At 43.2% G+C, this 17,516-nt stretch overlaps 2 protein-coding genes across 9 annotated transcripts in view; one reads left to right on the top strand and one right to left on the bottom strand.

Annotated features, from left to right (window-relative positions):
* The window catches only part of LOC124794627 (hrp65 protein-like), a 163,563-nt gene extending 160,353 nt beyond the window's left edge, over positions 1 to 3,210 (bottom strand). For 2 of the 4 annotated variants that reach the window (XR_007016590.1, XM_047258128.1), the window contains exons 1-2: positions 3,050 to 3,210; positions 2,661 to 2,871 (exon numbers count right to left, since the gene is read on the bottom strand). Coding sequence is in view for 3 of the 4 variants with exons in the window: in XM_047258128.1 (XP_047114084.1) it covers positions 2,661 to 2,867 (207 nt within the window). In the remaining variant the exon portion in view is untranslated. Of the gene's footprint in view, positions 1 to 2,660; positions 2,872 to 3,025 lie in introns of all 4 variants that reach the window. The other 2 variants (XM_047258126.1, XM_047258127.1) reach the window with 2 other exon arrangements.
* A 577-nt stretch (positions 3,211 to 3,787) lies between these two features.
* Positions 3,788 to 17,516, top strand: part of LOC124794628 (magnesium-dependent phosphatase 1-like) — a 45,456-nt gene continuing 31,727 nt past the window's right edge. The window contains exons 1-3 of one of the 5 annotated variants that reach the window (XM_047258134.1): positions 3,788 to 3,988; positions 4,074 to 4,140; positions 4,235 to 4,453. In XM_047258134.1, coding sequence (XP_047114090.1) covers positions 3,946 to 3,988; positions 4,074 to 4,140; positions 4,235 to 4,453 — 329 coding nt within the window. In that variant the 5' untranslated portion in view covers positions 3,788 to 3,945. The remainder of the gene's footprint in view (positions 3,989 to 4,073; positions 4,141 to 4,234; positions 4,454 to 17,516) is intronic. The other 4 variants (XM_047258132.1, XM_047258130.1, XM_047258129.1 and 1 more) reach the window with 4 other exon arrangements.

The following is a 17,516-nucleotide window of genomic DNA, read 5'->3' as shown; positions in this document are numbered from 1 at the left end:
TGAGATCGACAGTGACAAGAGTGTCAAGAATACCAAATCCCAGGCACTATCTCTCACTACGGACAAAACAGTGGCCAATGCCTTCACTTGACAGAGCAACAACACTTGTTTAGAGTTGCCCCTGGTAACAGGCAAGCAACACTGCAACTAACAGCAGAAATCCATGTATGACAAGTGTTCCTATTAGCAAATGCGTCAAAATTTGGCATTAACTGGGCTTTGGCAGCAGACAATGAATGCGGCCTTGCAAACATCATGACATTGCCTGCAGCACCTCTCCTGAGATCATGACCACGTCAGTTGGACACTACACAACTGTAAAAGTGTGGCGTGATCAGATAAGCTGTGATTTCAGTTGATAAGAGCTGGTGATAGGGTTCAAGTGTGGTGAAGACCCTACAAAGCCATGGACCCAAAAACTAGTAGTGGCTCCAAAATGAAATGGACTGGGTCCTCTGGTCCAACTGAAGCGATCATTAACTCAAAATGGCTGGCTTCGTTTACTTTAAGACCATTTGCAGCCATTCATGGACTTCATGTTCCAGAACAGCAATGGAATTTTTGTGGATGAGAATGCCCCATGTTACCAGGTCATATATCTTCACAATTTGTTTAAAGAACATTCTCGACAGTGAGTGAATGGCCGGCCACCCAGATCACCCAACAAATACCATCCAACAGTTACGGGACAATCTAGAGGTCTATTCGACAATTTTTTTCCAGTAACACTTTCACAATTATGGATGCCATTAGGGCAGCATGGCTCAACATCTCTGCAATGGACTTACAATGGCTTGTGTCCAAGCCACGCGTTGCTGCGTTAACAACTGGTAAAAGGTGGTCCGACAGTGTTATGAGGTACGATTTGACACCTCAGTGTAGTTGTTTTACTTGCAAAGAAATGCTAATCTATCGTTAGGTCTGATCTGGGTTTGTGACACTATTCAGTTTCCTATGAATTTGTTCCAGCTGAAACAAATGCAAATTAATGTCTGTAAACATAAACAGAGAGCAAACTTCTCATCAAACCTCGGAAATCTCACATAATTCTTTTATACCCCTGTTTTTACAGCAAATAGTAGGTCCCTGGAGTGCATCATACAGTATGGAGGTGTTTACTTCTGCATTCATTCACAACACAAGCATAAATGTCTACTACTATGGGGTCGACAGAAGCGTCCGATCCCACGCGTCGGCTTTGGCCCGTGACGTAAGGGTGTTGTGTGTGACGTCATAATGGCGCGGAGTTTGGTTTGAGTGTGGCCGTCTCCAGTTCTGTTTTATTACTTATTTTAATTATCAGTTTCCTCGAATTTCTGTTTTAGTTTATTATATTTATCTTTCTGATCTGTTCGTTCTATCCCATGAGATTTTTTTTTTTAAGACAAAAAACACTAATCAGCTACTGAAGCATCTTTATCTTCTATGGGTTGCAGGGGTTACCAACCCTGGGGAGGTGGGTGGGTATTTATGCATGGCTGTCTTCACTCACAAGTTGTAGCTACGCAAGGCGTCTAAATTTGTTTATATTTAGTTTGCCCCCCACCCACAACACCCCACTTCCCGCGCTTGTCCCGTTAGTGTCATTAGGCTTCTTGTGGAAAGTGTGTGTGTGTTTTTTTGTTTCCGCCATATTTGTGACGTCATGGGTCAAAGCAGACGAGTGGGATCGGACGCTTCCGTATTTCCCTACTATGGACATTGACCAGCTGCCATGTATTAGTAGTACTCAAATTTGCCACTGTTGAAGCACATTTCAAAATATGTTTGATTATATTGATGTCTATGAACAAGGGTCAAGAACTCTATACTCCCTCAGCCACTTAAACCACAATGACACAAACAAAAAATCAAGAAGTAAAATGGGTGAACTTTGGGAGTGCATGAGAAACATTTAAAGCATGCCACCAACCAATTATAGTATTTTAAAGGGGTGAATGTTACCCCTCTGGGCTTAAAAATTTAGAAAAAGAACGGTTGTACAAAACGCACTGCTTTCAATACACCCCTCTGGGCGTGTGTATAAGCATCAGCTTGTGTTTAAGCATAAACACACACAGAATACAGATGCTTGTCTTCTGCTAATCAGCTCAAAATACTCTAGCCAAACCAGGGACGCAATGCACTCCTTCGAAAAAAAATTGAACACACGTGGGTGCTGTTTGAAGTATGTCCACCAGTGGACAGGAAAAAGGGCATGGCATGTTAACAGCCAAGCACTGCACCAGCTCCCTGGGTAATTTGAATCCTTCAAGTTAGACAGTACGATCATAGATTTAATTTCAATAAACTACCAAGCCTACTTGGTAACTATTCTACAATTTGTTCCTTTACGCACTACCCATCACAATGTACTATGCCCATCGTCGACGAATGTACGGTAACATGCGTACATAACTTGAAACCGATACAGAATATAAGATTACTTAAATATCGTAAAAACAAATCCATTTCAGGCATTGCACTTCGTGCTGAACCAAAATAATAGAAATTGTAAACATACACGTGAAACAGCGTCCCTAAAACTTAACGAGAAATGTACACTACAAAATAAAGAGTTGAAAAGGGGGGGGGGGGGGGGGCATGCTACACCGCATAGTCCCAAGCCTTACTGCATCTCGTCACTAGCACTACATAACTAAATTTTTTTAAGCACTTACATCAGGATTTCTGCCTCTGTTGTCGTCTCTGGGACGATTCGCAAATCTGCCTCTGCCACCACCAAATCCACCACCTCGGCCATCGAAATTGCCCCGGCCTTCACCACGACCGCCACCGGGATGATTGTTTTGCCCGGCATGGTTTTGACCTTTCCGGTCGTGTTCCTCTTCATTCTTAATGTTCATTTCATTTGCAGCGTTTTCCATTGCTCTACACGTAGTAAAAAGAAATTTACAGAAATCAGTAAAATTAACATTCAACCGCAGTTCGAACAGAGTACGTTAGACCACAATAATGCGCAATACAATGGGAAACCATGCAAATAAAAACATAATTCTATACAAACTGTTAAAAATGAACTTACATGTTAAGTTCTAGTACTTTATACCTGTTTATGTGATATACTTCACGCTTAAATCACCCCTCACGCTACAACCGGACTATAGATGCCACACGTACCAGGATAAAGGACTAATGGCGGCCAAGTAAAGCTCCTTCCGCGCACGAATGGCAAGTGGATCGAGATGCTTCCGCGCAACGAAGTGGGTCCTAAAATGGGGCGAAAAGTATCCTATTTTGACACCTGAATATATAAATCATTGTCACACCTGATATTTATTCTTAATATTAAAAATTCTTTTCTTAAAAAGCTTACCAGTAGAAATTAAAATGTTACCACTTTCTGGCGATTAAATGACTGTAAGCTACAGTTGGGATGGGATGTTGGTTGATAATCGTTTATTGGTTCTTCACAGGTTCATTGTAATAAACATAAAACAACATAATACAGTTATTTCATATCTTACGCGCTGACAGCCACATAATTTTCACATGAAGAAATTCGCGGAAGATAAAACGCTAACGATGTACTCCACAAGAAATCCACAAAAATTTTTATTTATGGCTTACATAAATTATTTACATTGAAAAAGTCTATCGATATGATATTTTGTTGATGACTGTCTTGCAATTTTTTGCAGAAGCATTGCATATGATGACTACCCGCATTGTCTTGAACGACAAGATGTAGAAGTGCATTTATAATATCAGTAATAATTGTTTTATTTAATAATCGGTCAAGTATAACATACACCGTTAATGGAACACTGTCGAATTATAATTTTTCGAAAAGGAAGAAAATAAATTATTTTCATAAGCAGATAGCCAGTGGACTCCAGCTTTGATTATCGACCAATCAGGAGATCCTTACAACAGTACCTATGAGTCGCAAAAATAAGATAAAAAAAGCGTTCCGCAAAGTGAGTTATCGAGATTTATTTAGGCATGAATTTAGAAAGGAAACCAAAATTAATTGTATTTGATTTAGGTGAGATCCACTATTTTTTTAGGTCTGAGAAAAATAGAAGCTCCATCCTGCACTAGTAAGATAATTTTGTATTGCCTTAATTGAGTTACAGATTACACGTTGTGGCCGTTCTGGGTGGATACTCACGTTTCATTGCCGCTGCGAAGAAACAGGTTGGTCCGGAAAGATTCTGTTCGAAACGTTTAGAAATAAGTGAAGTATTATCCACGGGAGAGGTCAGTAACTCGCGTTTCAATGTGTTAAAAGTATAGGAAACGTCGTAGATGCCGCTGGAAGGAAAGTTCCTTACTACCCCGAAGTTCCAACAGTACTTGAACATTTGAAAGCTCAGGGTTACACCTTAGCAGTCGCATCAAGAACAGGGGAAATAAGAGGGGCCAATCAAGCCCTTCAGCTTTTTAACTGGGACAAGTACTTCACGTACAAGGAAATATACCCAGGTTGCAAAGTAAACCATTTTAATCAGTAAGTCAAATAAAGCACTAATATCATTATTATGACATCAGTGTACTTTATTGGAGAGGCACAACCATATAACAAAGGATGCACAGCAGTTTGCAGTAAATTAAAGTGACAAAAACCTTATAACAACTTAGTTGTTTCATATTTTTTGCCCATATCAGTTATGCTAATGTATCAACAAATTTTAAAATACATTGACGTGTATGTAGTTTGCCACTTGCTGTGCTTCAGAGGTCTTTTAGTAACATATCATAACACTTTAACAGTAGTAAAAGTACTGCTATTCCACTTTATAATACTAAATAGAATGTGCGTTAGTCACCTTGATATATACCATACATATTTCTCCTTTTATTTGTGGTTTTGCCTTATATATTCCAGCTCTTTGATACTATGTTTCCGACTTCAAATATTAAATAGTATATTGGCAATGACTGTATTGTCACCTATAACTTTTTTTAACCCATTACCCAAATCCTTCCCAAAGCAGTCAGTGAATCTGTTAGCAATTCTTCATTGATAGTCATTCTTTCTCAAGTGGTGCCAATGTAATCTGTGAATTTTATTGATGCTGTATTTCTTTGTGAGTCTGACTGCATTGCAGTTTCAAACTATTATTCACTTGATTTACCACTAATTAAGGCCTAAGACAAAAGTAGTGTGTATTGTTCATGATTTAGTAAAGTTTTGAGTTGGTCCATTAAATAAGTAATCAACATTTTGTTCCAGCTACAGGGGTTCATTATTTACTGATAAAAGCTATACTCAAAGAGTCTCTTCAGCATGACATTCTGGTAAACTCACACTTCAGAACCGTCTTTGAGAGGAAAGAAGTCATAACGTTTTTACGGTTCTCAGCTGAAGATTATGAATGTCGGATAGTTGAGCCACATTTTTCTCTTTAATTTTTTTGCTATGTGCCTAAACAAAACGGAAACTGTCATGATAAACCTTTTATTTTCCCCCTTGTTGTAGTTGTGGTCCTCAGTCCAGAGACTGGAGCTCTCCATGCTACTCTATCCTGTGCAAGCTTCTTCATCTCCCAGTACCTACCGCAACCTACATCCTTCTGAATCTGTTTAGTGTATTCATTTCTTGGTCTCCCTCTACGATTTTTACCCTTCGTGCTGCCCTCCAATACTAAATTGGTGATCCCTCGATGTCTCAAAACATATCCTACCAACCGATCCCTTCTTCTAGTCAAGTTGTGCCACAGGCTCCTCTTCTCCCCAATTCTATTTAATACTCCTCATTAGTTATGTGATCTACCCATCTAATCTTCAGCATTCTTCTGTAGCACCACATTTCGAAAGCTTCTATTCTCTTCTTGTCCAAACTATTTATCGTCCATGTTTCACTTCCATACATGGCTACACTCCATACAAATACTTTCAGAGAAGACTTCCTGACACTGAAATCTATACTCAATGTTATCAAATTTCTCTTCTTCAGAAATGCTTTCCTTGCCTTTGCCAGTCTACATTTTATATCCTCTCTGGTTCGACCATCATCAGTTATTTTGCTCCCCAAATAGCAAAACTCATCTACTACTTCAAGTGTCTCATCTCCTAATGTAATACCCTCAGCATCACCTAATTTAATTCGACTTCATTCGATTATCCTCGTTTTGCTTTAGTTGATGTTCATCTTATATCCTCCTTTCAAGACACTGTCCATTCTGTTCAGCTGCTCTTCAAAGTCCTTTGCTGTCTCTGACAGAATTAGAATGTCATCAGCAAACCACAAAATTTTTATTTCTTCTCCGTGGATTTTAAATCCTGCTCTAAATTTTCCTTTTGTTTCCTTTGCTGCTTGCTCAATTTACAGATTGAATAACATCAGGGAGAGGCTACAATCCTGTCTCACTCCCTTCCCAACCGCTGCTTCCCTTTCATGGCCTCGACTCTTATAACTACCTTCTGGTTTCTGTACAAATTTTAAGTAGCCTTTTGCTCGCTGTATTTTACCCCTTCCACCTTCCGAATTTGAAATAAAGTATGCCAGTCAACATTGTCAAAAGCTTTCTCCAAGACTTCAAATGCTAGAAACATAGGTTTGCCTTTCCGTAATCTATTTTCTAAGATAAGTAGTAGGGTCAGTATTGCCTCACGTGTTCCAACATTTCTCCAGAATCCAAAATGATCTTCCCCGAGGTCGGCTTCTACCAGTTTTTCCATTCGTCTGTAAAGAATTCGTGTTAGTATTTTGCAGCAGTGGTTTATTAAACTGTTAGTTCGGTAATTTTCACATCTGTCAACACCTGCTTTCGTTGGGATTGTAATTATTATGTTATTCTTACAGTCTGAGGGTATTTCGCCTGTCTCATACATCTTGCTCACCAAATGGTAGAGTTTTGTCAGGGCTGACTCTCCCAAGGCTGTCAGTAGTTCTAATGGAATGTTGTCTACTCCCGGGGCCTTGTTTCGACGCAGGTCTTTCGTGCTATGTCACACTCTTCACGCAGTATCATATCTCCTATTTCATCTTCGTCTACATCCTCTTCCATTTCCATAATATTGTCCGCAAGCACATCGCCCTTGTATAGACCCTCTATATACACCTTTCACCTTTCTGCTTGACCTTCTTTGCTTAGAACTGGGTTTCCATCTGAGCTCTTGATATTCGTGCAAGTGGTTCTCTTTTCTCCAAAGGTCTCTTTAATTTTCCTGTAGGCAGTATCTTTCTTACCCCCTAGTGATATACACCTCTACATCCTTACATTTGTCCTCTAGCCATCCCTGCTTAGCCATTTTACACTTCCTGTCAATCTCATTTTTGAGACGTTTTTATTCCTTTTTGCCTATTTCATTTACTGCATCTTTGTTTTTTCTCCTTTCATCAATTAAACTCAATATCTCTTCTGTTACCCAAGGATTTCTGTTAGCCCTTGTCTTTTACCTACTTGATCCTTTGCTGCCTTCACTATTTCATCTCTCGAAGCTACCCATTCTTCTTCCACCGTATTTCTTTCCCCCATTCGTGTCAACTGTTCCCTAATGCTCTCCCTGAAACTCTCTACAACCTCTGGTTCTCTCAGTTTACCCACAACCCATCTCCTTAAATTCCCACCTTTTTGCAATTTCTACAGTTCATAACCAATAGGTTGTGGTCAGAGTCCACATCTGCCCCTGGAAATGTCTTCCGATTTAAAACCTGGTTCCTAAAACTCTGCCTTACCATTATATAATCTATCTGAAACCTTCCTGTATCTCCAGGCTTCTTCCATGTATACAACATGATTCTTGAACCAAGTGTTGACTATGATTAAGTTATGCTCTGTGCTAAATTCTACCAGGTGGCTTTCTCTTTCATTCCTTACCCCCATTCCGTATTCACCTACTATGTTTCCAGCTCTTCTCTTTCCTACTATTGAATTCCAGTCACCCATGACTATTAAATTTTTGTCGCCCTCCTCTATCTGAATAATTTCTTTTATCTCATCGTACATTCCATCAATCTCTTCATCATCTGTGGAGCTAGTTGGCATATATACTTGTACAACTGTGGTAGACGTGGGTCTCGTATCTATCTTGGCCACAATAATGCGTTCACTATGCTGTTTGTAGTAGCTTACCCGCATTCCTATTTTCCTATTCATTATTAAGCCTACTCTGGCATTACCCATATTTGATTTTGTATTTATAACCCTATATTCACCTGACCAGAAGTCTTGTTCCTCCTGCCACTGAACTTCACTAATTCCCACTATATCTAAGTTTAACCTATCCATTTCCCTTTTTAAATTTTCTAGCCCACCTGCCCGATTAAGGGATCTGACATTCTACTCTCCGACCCGTAGAACGCCGGTTTTCTTTCTCCTGATAACAACGTCCTCCTGAGCAGTCTCCGCCCGGAGATGCAAATGGGGGACTATTTTACCTCCGGAATATTTTACCCAAGAGGACACCATCATCATTTAACCATACAGTAAAGCTGCATGCCCTCGGGGAAAAATTACGGCTGTAGTTTCCCCTTGCTTACCGCAGTTCACAGTACCAGCACAGCAAGGCCGTTTTGGTTAGTGTTAGAAGGCCAGATAAGTCAATCATCCAGACTGTTGCCCCTTCAACTACTGAAAAGGCTGCTGCCCCTCTTCAGGAACCACAAGTTTGTCTGGCCTCTCAACAGATATCCCTCTGTTGTGGTTGCACCTACGGTACGGCTATCTGTATCGCTGAGGCTCACAAGCCTCCCCACCAACGGCAAGATCCATGGTTCAACTATTTATTTAAAAACACTAATTGGAAAATAGGGAACCATGAAGAATGTGTTTACAAAAATGCTTTACATCGTGGTTTATGTTCCTCATGGTGCGAGTACTTGATCAAGGTATTGGGAACATTTCAGCTGGAAGACAACACACTGAAACCATGATTTTGCTATCAAATCTTTTTCGTTCAGAACTTAAAATCTCATGTTAATAACATTATCATGTTAAAAACTTAAACTGTGAGAAACAGAAAGCCCTTCAAAATTAGTTCTGAAAGTGAAATTAGTCACATGATAATTTTTGGTATTGATGATGAGAGGTTGAAGAATCATCTCTATTTGATATTTGTCAGCAGCAATGGTGTCTTCACTTGGAGGCCATTTAAACTTGATCTTCAATTCTGCCTCTCCTATGTTAAGTAGGCCTAACTTTTCTTACAATTCCTTTCTAATTTTACCAACAAGCAGTCATTGATGATTGGCTTCCTGTCCACAACTACAGCTTCACTGTCACTGTGATCACTCTGACCCATGGATGAGCTTATGATTTTTGTTGAATAATTGTAAGATTCTGTATCGGATGATCATGATGAAGTCTTCATTTTGGATTTCTGTGGGAGACAATGCACTTTCACTTTTTTCTGTTTTTGTGTAGACTGAAGTTTTTTTGCTGACTTTTCCCATTTTTATTTTTCTGTTTTTTCCAGATAAGACTTCAATTTGCAGCTTTTCGGGAGTAGAAGTTAAAACTGATGATTTATCTCTTTTGCTACTGCCTTTGATCAACCAAAGCAAGGCTTCAGGGCATGGTCTCACAATTTCTTGTAAAAACGGTGTATGGGAGTAAGGTACGAATAGCAGTATACGGAATAAACTGTCCCCACTAATATCTGCATATACATATTTTCGACAATTATCATACAGGTGCACACAGTACAAGGTATAAGAACAGACTGAGGTAACACGGCGGCTCGTATGAGCGACCTGAGTCCCATAGATTAATGTTGTCAATGGTCAATATGACCTATCGACACCACACAGCCCCCCCCCCCTCCCCCCACTTCTCCCGCGATACGGAGTACTGCATGTGAGTCTTGAGGGAAGACCGTGTGGCCATTGACGCTGTTGGTGGTCGTACGAGCTGGTAGATGCACAACCGGGATCTCCACCCTGACAGGGGTGCGGAGGCGGAGCGACGGGAGGCAGGTCCACCTCAAAGTCTTTGAGCCAGCAAGGACAGACGATGCAGCGGCCAGCCCAAGGGCAGGTGGGTTGAACGGTGGATGGCAGGGCGTAGGTGTGGCAAGCCCAGACTCTAATCAAGCCATCTGGCGAGATGAAGGCACAAATTGTCATCGGGTCACACTCGTGAGGGAGGGTGAGGCTATGCACAACACTGACATTTAACTGGTCATTGGGTGGCGGGGCCACGGTGTCTGTGAGTAGAATGAGAACCCGGTCGTCAAGAGTGACGACTGAAATGTTGTCCACACAGTGTGTGGGGGGGGGGGGGGGGGGGGGGTTGTACGTTGTAGAGCAGGGTGACTATGGGAGAGGGTGTCTCTTGTCTCTGTAGTCAATAAGGTAGCAGCGAAACCTGCACACAGGGTGGAGGGTGACGTGTGTGAGAAACCCACGAAAGGTGATGGGGAGGCATCGGTTGAACAAAACTGCACGGTGGCCTGAGGAGAAACATTGTCGGACTTCACGGCAGGAGCGAGACTGGCGGGAGAGTCGTTAGGAGAATCAAACTGAGCCAGCAGAGGGACGTCGGAGTCAACGAATGCTGGTTTGAGTCGGTGTAACGAAACAGTTTGCGGACTGTCTTTGATGGTTATGTCAAAAGTGGTATTGCCCTGCCGGAGGACTTTAAAGGGGCTGAGATAAGGTGGTTGCAGAGGTTGTTGGACGGAATCGTCTCAGCATTACATGGGAGCAAGTGTTGAGAGCGGTTGGCACGTTAGTGTCTGTCGGGGAGTGGCTGGTAGGTGGGTGTAGGTGTGCATATTTGAAGTGGGTGTGCATACGACTTATGAAATCCGGTGAGGGGGGGAGTCTTCAGGTACTTGAGGGTGAATGGGTTCCCCTGGTAGGACAGAGTTCTCCCCGAAAACGAATTCTGAGATAGTTCCGTGGAAGTCGGGCTTGAAAGTTGAACGGATGCCAAGCAGTACCCATGGAAGTGCTTCAGACCAGAGGCAGTCATGGCACCTGAGCGCCATTTTTAGAGTGCAGTGCCACTATTTCACTAAGCCATTGCTTTGTGGGTGGTAGGCTGTGGTGTGAATTTTCTTTATGCCGCAGACGTTACATAAAATGGTGAACAGGGGAGACTCAAACTGCCGACCCTGGTCGGTGGTGATGGTGGTCGGACAACCAATCCTAGCAAACCATGAGGAGATAAAACCTTTGCCACGGTCTTGGCAGTGATGTTAGGTAAGGGGGCTGCCTCTACACAGCAGGACGTGAGGTCACTTGTGGATAGAATGTATCTGTGGCCCTCCAACGGTGGAAGAGGACCAATAAGATCGATATGTACATGACGAAATCATCCTGGAGGGATGTCGAACTTGCCCAGTGGTGGGGTGGTGTGGTGGTCGATTTTGTTGTGTTGGCAGGGGACGCATCTGCGTGCCCAGGTTTGACAGTCCCGTTTTATATTTTTCCAAATGAAATGATCGGAGACGAGCCGTGTAGTGGCGCAGTTATGCAGAGCGTCGAAGGCCCTGCTGGCTCAGAGGGGGTGGAAGTAACGAGCGTAAGGTACCGATAGAAGAGTCACACCACACCTTGTCCACAATGCCAGTGACTTTAGCTTTAGTAAACACAAGGGATGTTTCAGGGTCCATGAGGAGAGCTTGAGATTCCTCGTCAAGGCTTGTGGGGCGGCCAGGTTGGATAAGTCAATGATGCGTGAAATAGTATTGATCCACGAAAAAAAATCTGCGGCGATGTTGTCCGTGCCTTTGATGTAGCGAACGTCGGTTGTGAATTGGGAGACTAGATAAAACTGGCGGAAACGCCGAGGGGGTGGGTCCTCCTCGTGGGGATGGGGGGGGGGGGGAGGGGGGGGTTGCAGAAAGCATCTGCGAGTGGTTTGTGATCTGTGAGAATGAAGAACAAGCGACCCTCCATGTCGGGGCAGAAGTGTTTGACGGCCTCATAGACCACAAGGCATTCTCTATCAAAAGAAGGGGTATTTCTTCTGAGCTGTAGATAGTATTTTTAGAGAAGAAATGAAGAGGGAAACTGTGTCTTCCTTGCATTCCTGTAGCACCGCTCTCACTGCGATGTCACTGGCGACCATAGTGATGAACAACTCGGCTGAGGGGTCAGGGTGGGCGAGTGTCACGGAGCGAGCTAAAGAAGTCTAATGCATTGAAAGCCTCCAGCATAGGTGCAGTCCAGCAAACGGGTTTGAGTCCTGAAGTCTGTTTACCCAACAGTGAGTCTGTCAGCAAGGCCTGCACGGCAGAAGGCAGGTGACGACTGTAGTAATTTATTGTGCCCATGAAACGTCGGAGTTCTTTGTAAGTAGCCAGGGGCGACAGTGAAGTGATGGTGTGTACACAACACTTGGGAGGCTGTATTCCGTCGGTGGAGACGGTGTAACCCAAGAAAGTGACAGAAGACTGACGCAACAGGAATTTTTCTTTGTTGACCTCGACGCCGTTGGAGTTCAAGGTCTGGAGGACCAAGGATAAATGATTTTCATGTTCCTCAGATGATTTGCTGAAAATGAACATGTTGTCCAGATATGCGAAACAAAACTCGAACTGTCATAAGATGGAGTCAATGAAATGCTGCCACGTTTGTGCCATGTTTTTTAGGCCGAATGGCATGAAGTTGTATTGGAACAAACCAAGCGGCATGGAACAAACCAAGCGGCGTGATAATAGCTGTTTTAGGGATATCATCCGGTGCTACGGGAATCTGGTGGTAGGCACATTTACAGTCACTAACACTGAAGATTGTAGCGCCCGATAACATATGAGTGAAATCATTTATGTTAGGCATGGGGTAATTGTCCGTGACAGTATGTGCGTTTAAACGTCTGTAGTCACCGCACATTCAGAATGAACTGTCGTGTTTGAGGAAAAGGTGGATCGGTGAAGACCAGTTGCAGTCTGACAGTTGCAGGATGCCTGCCTCCAAAAGTTCGTTAATTTGCTGCCGGGCTGCATGTAACTTAATAGGGTTGGGGTGTCTAACCTTGTGCCCTATAGGAGGACCGGCAGTGGTAACTAGCTTGTGTGTCGTCCCGTCAGTGACGGAAGAAACTGAGAATTGCATATGAGACTGATCAATGTCCTGATGCGAAGTTTTTGGACGGGTAGGGCGCAACGAGGCGTAGCCGTTAGTGTGAGTGGAAAAAAGGCAGCATGAAAGTCGCATGTCTAGTACGTGAGGACGGCGTGCGCTTGTTTGGAGAGGGCGGCTGCGCGTACAGCACGGAGAAGGTCGGTATGCGCGGCGACTGTCTGGTGTCAACCTCGCACTTGGTATCCAGAGCTGGCAAGAGTGGCATTGGTGTTGCACATGGAACAGCGATGGCCGCCGAGTCATGTGGCTGCCATGCGAGAGATGCGGGTCAGCTGCCCGCGCAGTGAGCATGGTCGTATTGCACGCGTGACTGTTATTAGAAGCACTGTCTGTTACATATGTCAGTGAACGTGATAAGTGCATAGGGGATGCGGAGTCTACTGGATGCAAATCGTCACTCGCAATTAATGTTTTTGGACTAAACTGATGAGTATCCAAGCTGGTGTCTGCTGGAGAAACACGAGTAGGTGGCGGGACTGTGGACTGCAGTTTCAGCAGCGAGGTACGAGCTGCTACGAGCTTGTTGTAAAGTGTGTGCTATTCTTTGTTTCAGCTCCTAGTTTTTCTGGCGCGGTTGTGCCACCGAGTTGTCTTCTGACAGTAGGTTAGTGACGCAGGTCACAATGTCGCCCGTGAGGGCAGAGCACTCGTGTACCAACTCACATGTCGCGAGAGAAACAGAACGTGGAACATAAATGCGGGAGTGCAGTATCTGAATGTTAGTGGGATGGTGTAGCATTGAGCCCTGAACTACATTCGGAGAGAGTTTGTAATGGGACAAAAAATCCATATTGAGAATTGGTTCATTAATGTCAGCAATGTAGAAAGTCCACGGAAAACACACAGAAGGAGATAGGTGCACCGTAACTTTGACAAAGCCTGAAGTTTGTAATGTTGGTGTGTTGACAGCTTGTAGAAGTTACTTCATCGGTGAAAAGATTGGGGGGGGGGGTGGCAGGGGGGGGAGTAGCCATTGATGTAGGTATCATATAGAAGTCAGCGCCAGTGTCGACTAGGAATACGAACCGTGATGAAATGTCAGTCACGTACAAACGACTGCTTGGCTGGGCAGACGAGTGGACGGAGTGCAATCTATGACGACGCATGTGAGGTTCCCCATAGGAGTCGGCGTCTATAAGGTCAAAAAAGTAACAGATCAAATCGGCAAGATTTTAAGGAAACATAACGTTCGACCGATTTTCAGACCAACTAAGAAAATAGGCCAACCACTTCGTTCCATTAAGGATAAATGTCCCCCTCTGCTGCAAGTCATATATACAAGATTCCATGTACATGTGGTAAGGTCTACTGTGTGAATACACAGTTGAAGGAACATAAAAGTCTTTGCCGACTAGGGAAAACGGACAAGTCAGCCATGGCGGAATATGCTCTGCAGCAGGGTGATCACATTGTGAAATTTTCAAAAACTGAAATTTTATGTACTGTGACGAACTATTATCCTCGGCTATATAGAGAAGCCATCAAAATACATAAACATGGGGATAATTTTAACAGAAAAGAAGCAGCTATGAAACTCAGCGATATATGGACAGTGGCACTACAGAATCAATGATAAGTTTTTGTCTTTGACGTACTACGATCGATAGTTATATTTTATCCTTGACAAGATTTATCTCTGCTATCACGTGAAATCCAGGCCACGCCCACTTTCCATGGTATTTAGGCTGTTCTTCGATGTCCCACTCATCAGTTTGCAAGACTCGGCACAACCAGGAGCACCTCCAAAGATGTCCAACGTAGCTTTGGACGAAACGTCAGGGAGAGAAAAGTTCCATGGACTATCGAAACCACAAGTGGTTCCACATGTTGAAGGCTCCGGACAGATCAACAATGTCGGACTAAGACGACAGTAGGCCTAAGCCTGTCCATACCAGTTTCAATATGCTCTGTATGTTTTTCAGTATTTGATGAAGGTCCGGTACTTTCCACAGGAACATGTGACTGTTAGTAACCTATCAGTTACGTATGAAATCAGAAATTCGTCATTAGTGAAAACCTTTTCATTCATGGTAAAAATACTACTAACTTGAAAGCCTTTGCAAATATATTCGTAAAAGCTAATGGGGAAGACTTGCCTACTGACAAATTATGTTATTAAATAATTTGTAATTGCTTAAAGCCATTTACAAACATGTTTTTAATAATTATATAAAACTATTTATGTGTGAAATTTGTTTACAAAATATAGCTGCGTGTTAATGTAATATTTTCATGGAGTTAATTTGGTCATAGCTCAATTCTCTCTTAACCTGAGTGTCACAAGTATCCCTCTCTTCACCATTTTCATTCAGCTGGCTGTGTCTAGGTTATTAATTATACAATCATTCAGACTTTTCTAAAAAAAATATAAGATTCAAACTGCAGTTCTTTCAGTCACTAAGCTTCTTCCTGTTAAACATAAAAATTGCACCAAACAAAAATTGGAAACCATTTACTTAATTATGTACTGCAGAGCTGTCAAAAACAATAAACCATCAGTACAACTTCTGTCTTCCTCCAATACAGCTGATGGTTTTTACTTGTTAAATACAAATGAAAACTCTACAGTGATATCACCTACAGAAAAATAAATTAACCTATAGTTCAGAAAACATGAGTGGCTTATGTATGCAAGGTGCTCAACTATTCCAGCTAACTGTGCAACCTTTGATAATGAAAACCCGTGGTGGAGTATAAATAATTTAAGAAGTAAAGGTAACAAACAGCGTTGAATACTTAAGGTTCTGAGTTGTCAATTTTCATAGCTATAGAGTAGAGATTCATTGTCAAGACCAGCCCCACACACAGAGTTCCTATGAAGCTCACAATTTGCAGCATTGGCCCTAGATTTGATTGTGCCCCACTGGTTCTGAGTCGAGTGCAAGGACTGAACCAGATACTTTGAGGATTCTTTGACAAGGTAGGCTGTGACTTCCTTGACTTGCACCATAAGATTGAGAACAGTAGGGTCCCCCTAAACAAGTCAGGAATTCACTACACATCAGAAGCTGCTACCCTGGTAGTTGACTGCGTGTGATGTGCCCACACAGGTCCCCACAGGGGGCTCACAACCCTTTCATGAGTACATGCTTGGCTACCATGGGGCCCCAGCCTTCACAGCAAAAGGGATAACACTCTCGGTGCCTGAGCTGAAAAATCCACATGTAGGCTGAGCAGTTTGTGCCAATCTTGACTGGGGCACAGGGACTCCGAACAACAGATTACTAACCAGGTTGCCATTGCTGAGGCGGGATGGCGCCCATCGGGAGAGGCCCCCATTCGAAGACAGTGACACTACAGCAGGTGAGCTACAAATGAAGCAGATGAAGTTATTTCACACTGGTGGCCATACGACCCTAGCAGTCTCTATGGAAGGAAAGTCCTCATTCAATACAGAGAGATAAGACCTTATAATGTTCCCTTCCCTGACTACACCTTGGGAGGAACATAGGGCTAAGCGGCAAGCAGAGAAATGCTCCCCGCAATACTTGGATTGCACAAGAACTGGTGGTGATTCTATCTTGGCCACAAAACCCTTATTCTTTGTGGAGAACATCAAGAGAAAATTGTGGAAGTGGCAGCCATCTCTAAAATGAAAAGGAGATCAGTTTTGATAAAAACAGCATTCCCGCTCAGTCACGATCACTGCTCGGTTGTAACAAGTTGGGCGACAAAATGGTGACTGTCACTCCCATACTAGTCTGAATATGGTTGAGGGTACCACTTTTCACCAAGACCTGCTCTTACAATCTGATAATGAGCTACACACCAACTTGGAGCCACAGGATGAACTCATTGTCCGCCGTATCCATAGGAGGCCAGAGGACAATAGAGTTGGTATGGGTGCCTTCATCTCGGCCTTTGAGGGCAATTCATTGCCTGAAAAGGTCAATGTGATGGTATACCTATGCAGTGTAGAACCATATGTTCTCCCTGCTCCCATGCAGTGCTTCAAGTATTTGAAATTTGGGCATTTCCTCACATTGCAAAGTTAGCCAACCTGTAGAGACTGTGGATGACTGCTGCATACAAAAGTCCCTTGTGCCCCCCCTCCCCATGTATGTTAACTGTGGAAAGTGCCATTCTCCGTGATCACTAGATTGCACAGTTTTCCAGATATAGAAGAAAATACAAGGATTCAGACTTTGTAAAAACTAACTTATAAAGAGGCCTAGAAAAGTATGAGCGGTGCACCCAGCATGTCTAACAGTATCATATGTTGCAGCTCCGTCAATATTGCCCCCTTTGGTGATGGTACTCCCGCCCGTTACATCTCCTACAGTTGGCTCTCAGGGCTGCTTGACCAAGCCCTTGATGATTGGTTGGGGGATCTCCTCTTGCTCCACCCCCCCCCCCCCTCCTACTTTGGGATTATTTGCATCCCACCCACCAGGGACATTGGTCCTCACCTCCCAGCAGGAGACAAACCACCTTCCTCCAGCTTCTCTCACCAGGAAGGACTCCAGGGGATACTTCCTTCCACAGCTTCTTCCATTGTATAACTGGACAGCAGCCAGTGTCTGAAGAAGCCAGA

Source organism: Schistocerca piceifrons, chromosome 4 (assembly GCF_021461385.2).
Source record: "Schistocerca piceifrons isolate TAMUIC-IGC-003096 chromosome 4, iqSchPice1.1, whole genome shotgun sequence".
NCBI lineage: Eukaryota > Metazoa > Arthropoda > Insecta > Orthoptera > Acrididae > Schistocerca > Schistocerca piceifrons.
Note: the sequence above shows the minus strand (reverse complement) of the source record. Positions and strands in the feature narration are given on the sequence as shown.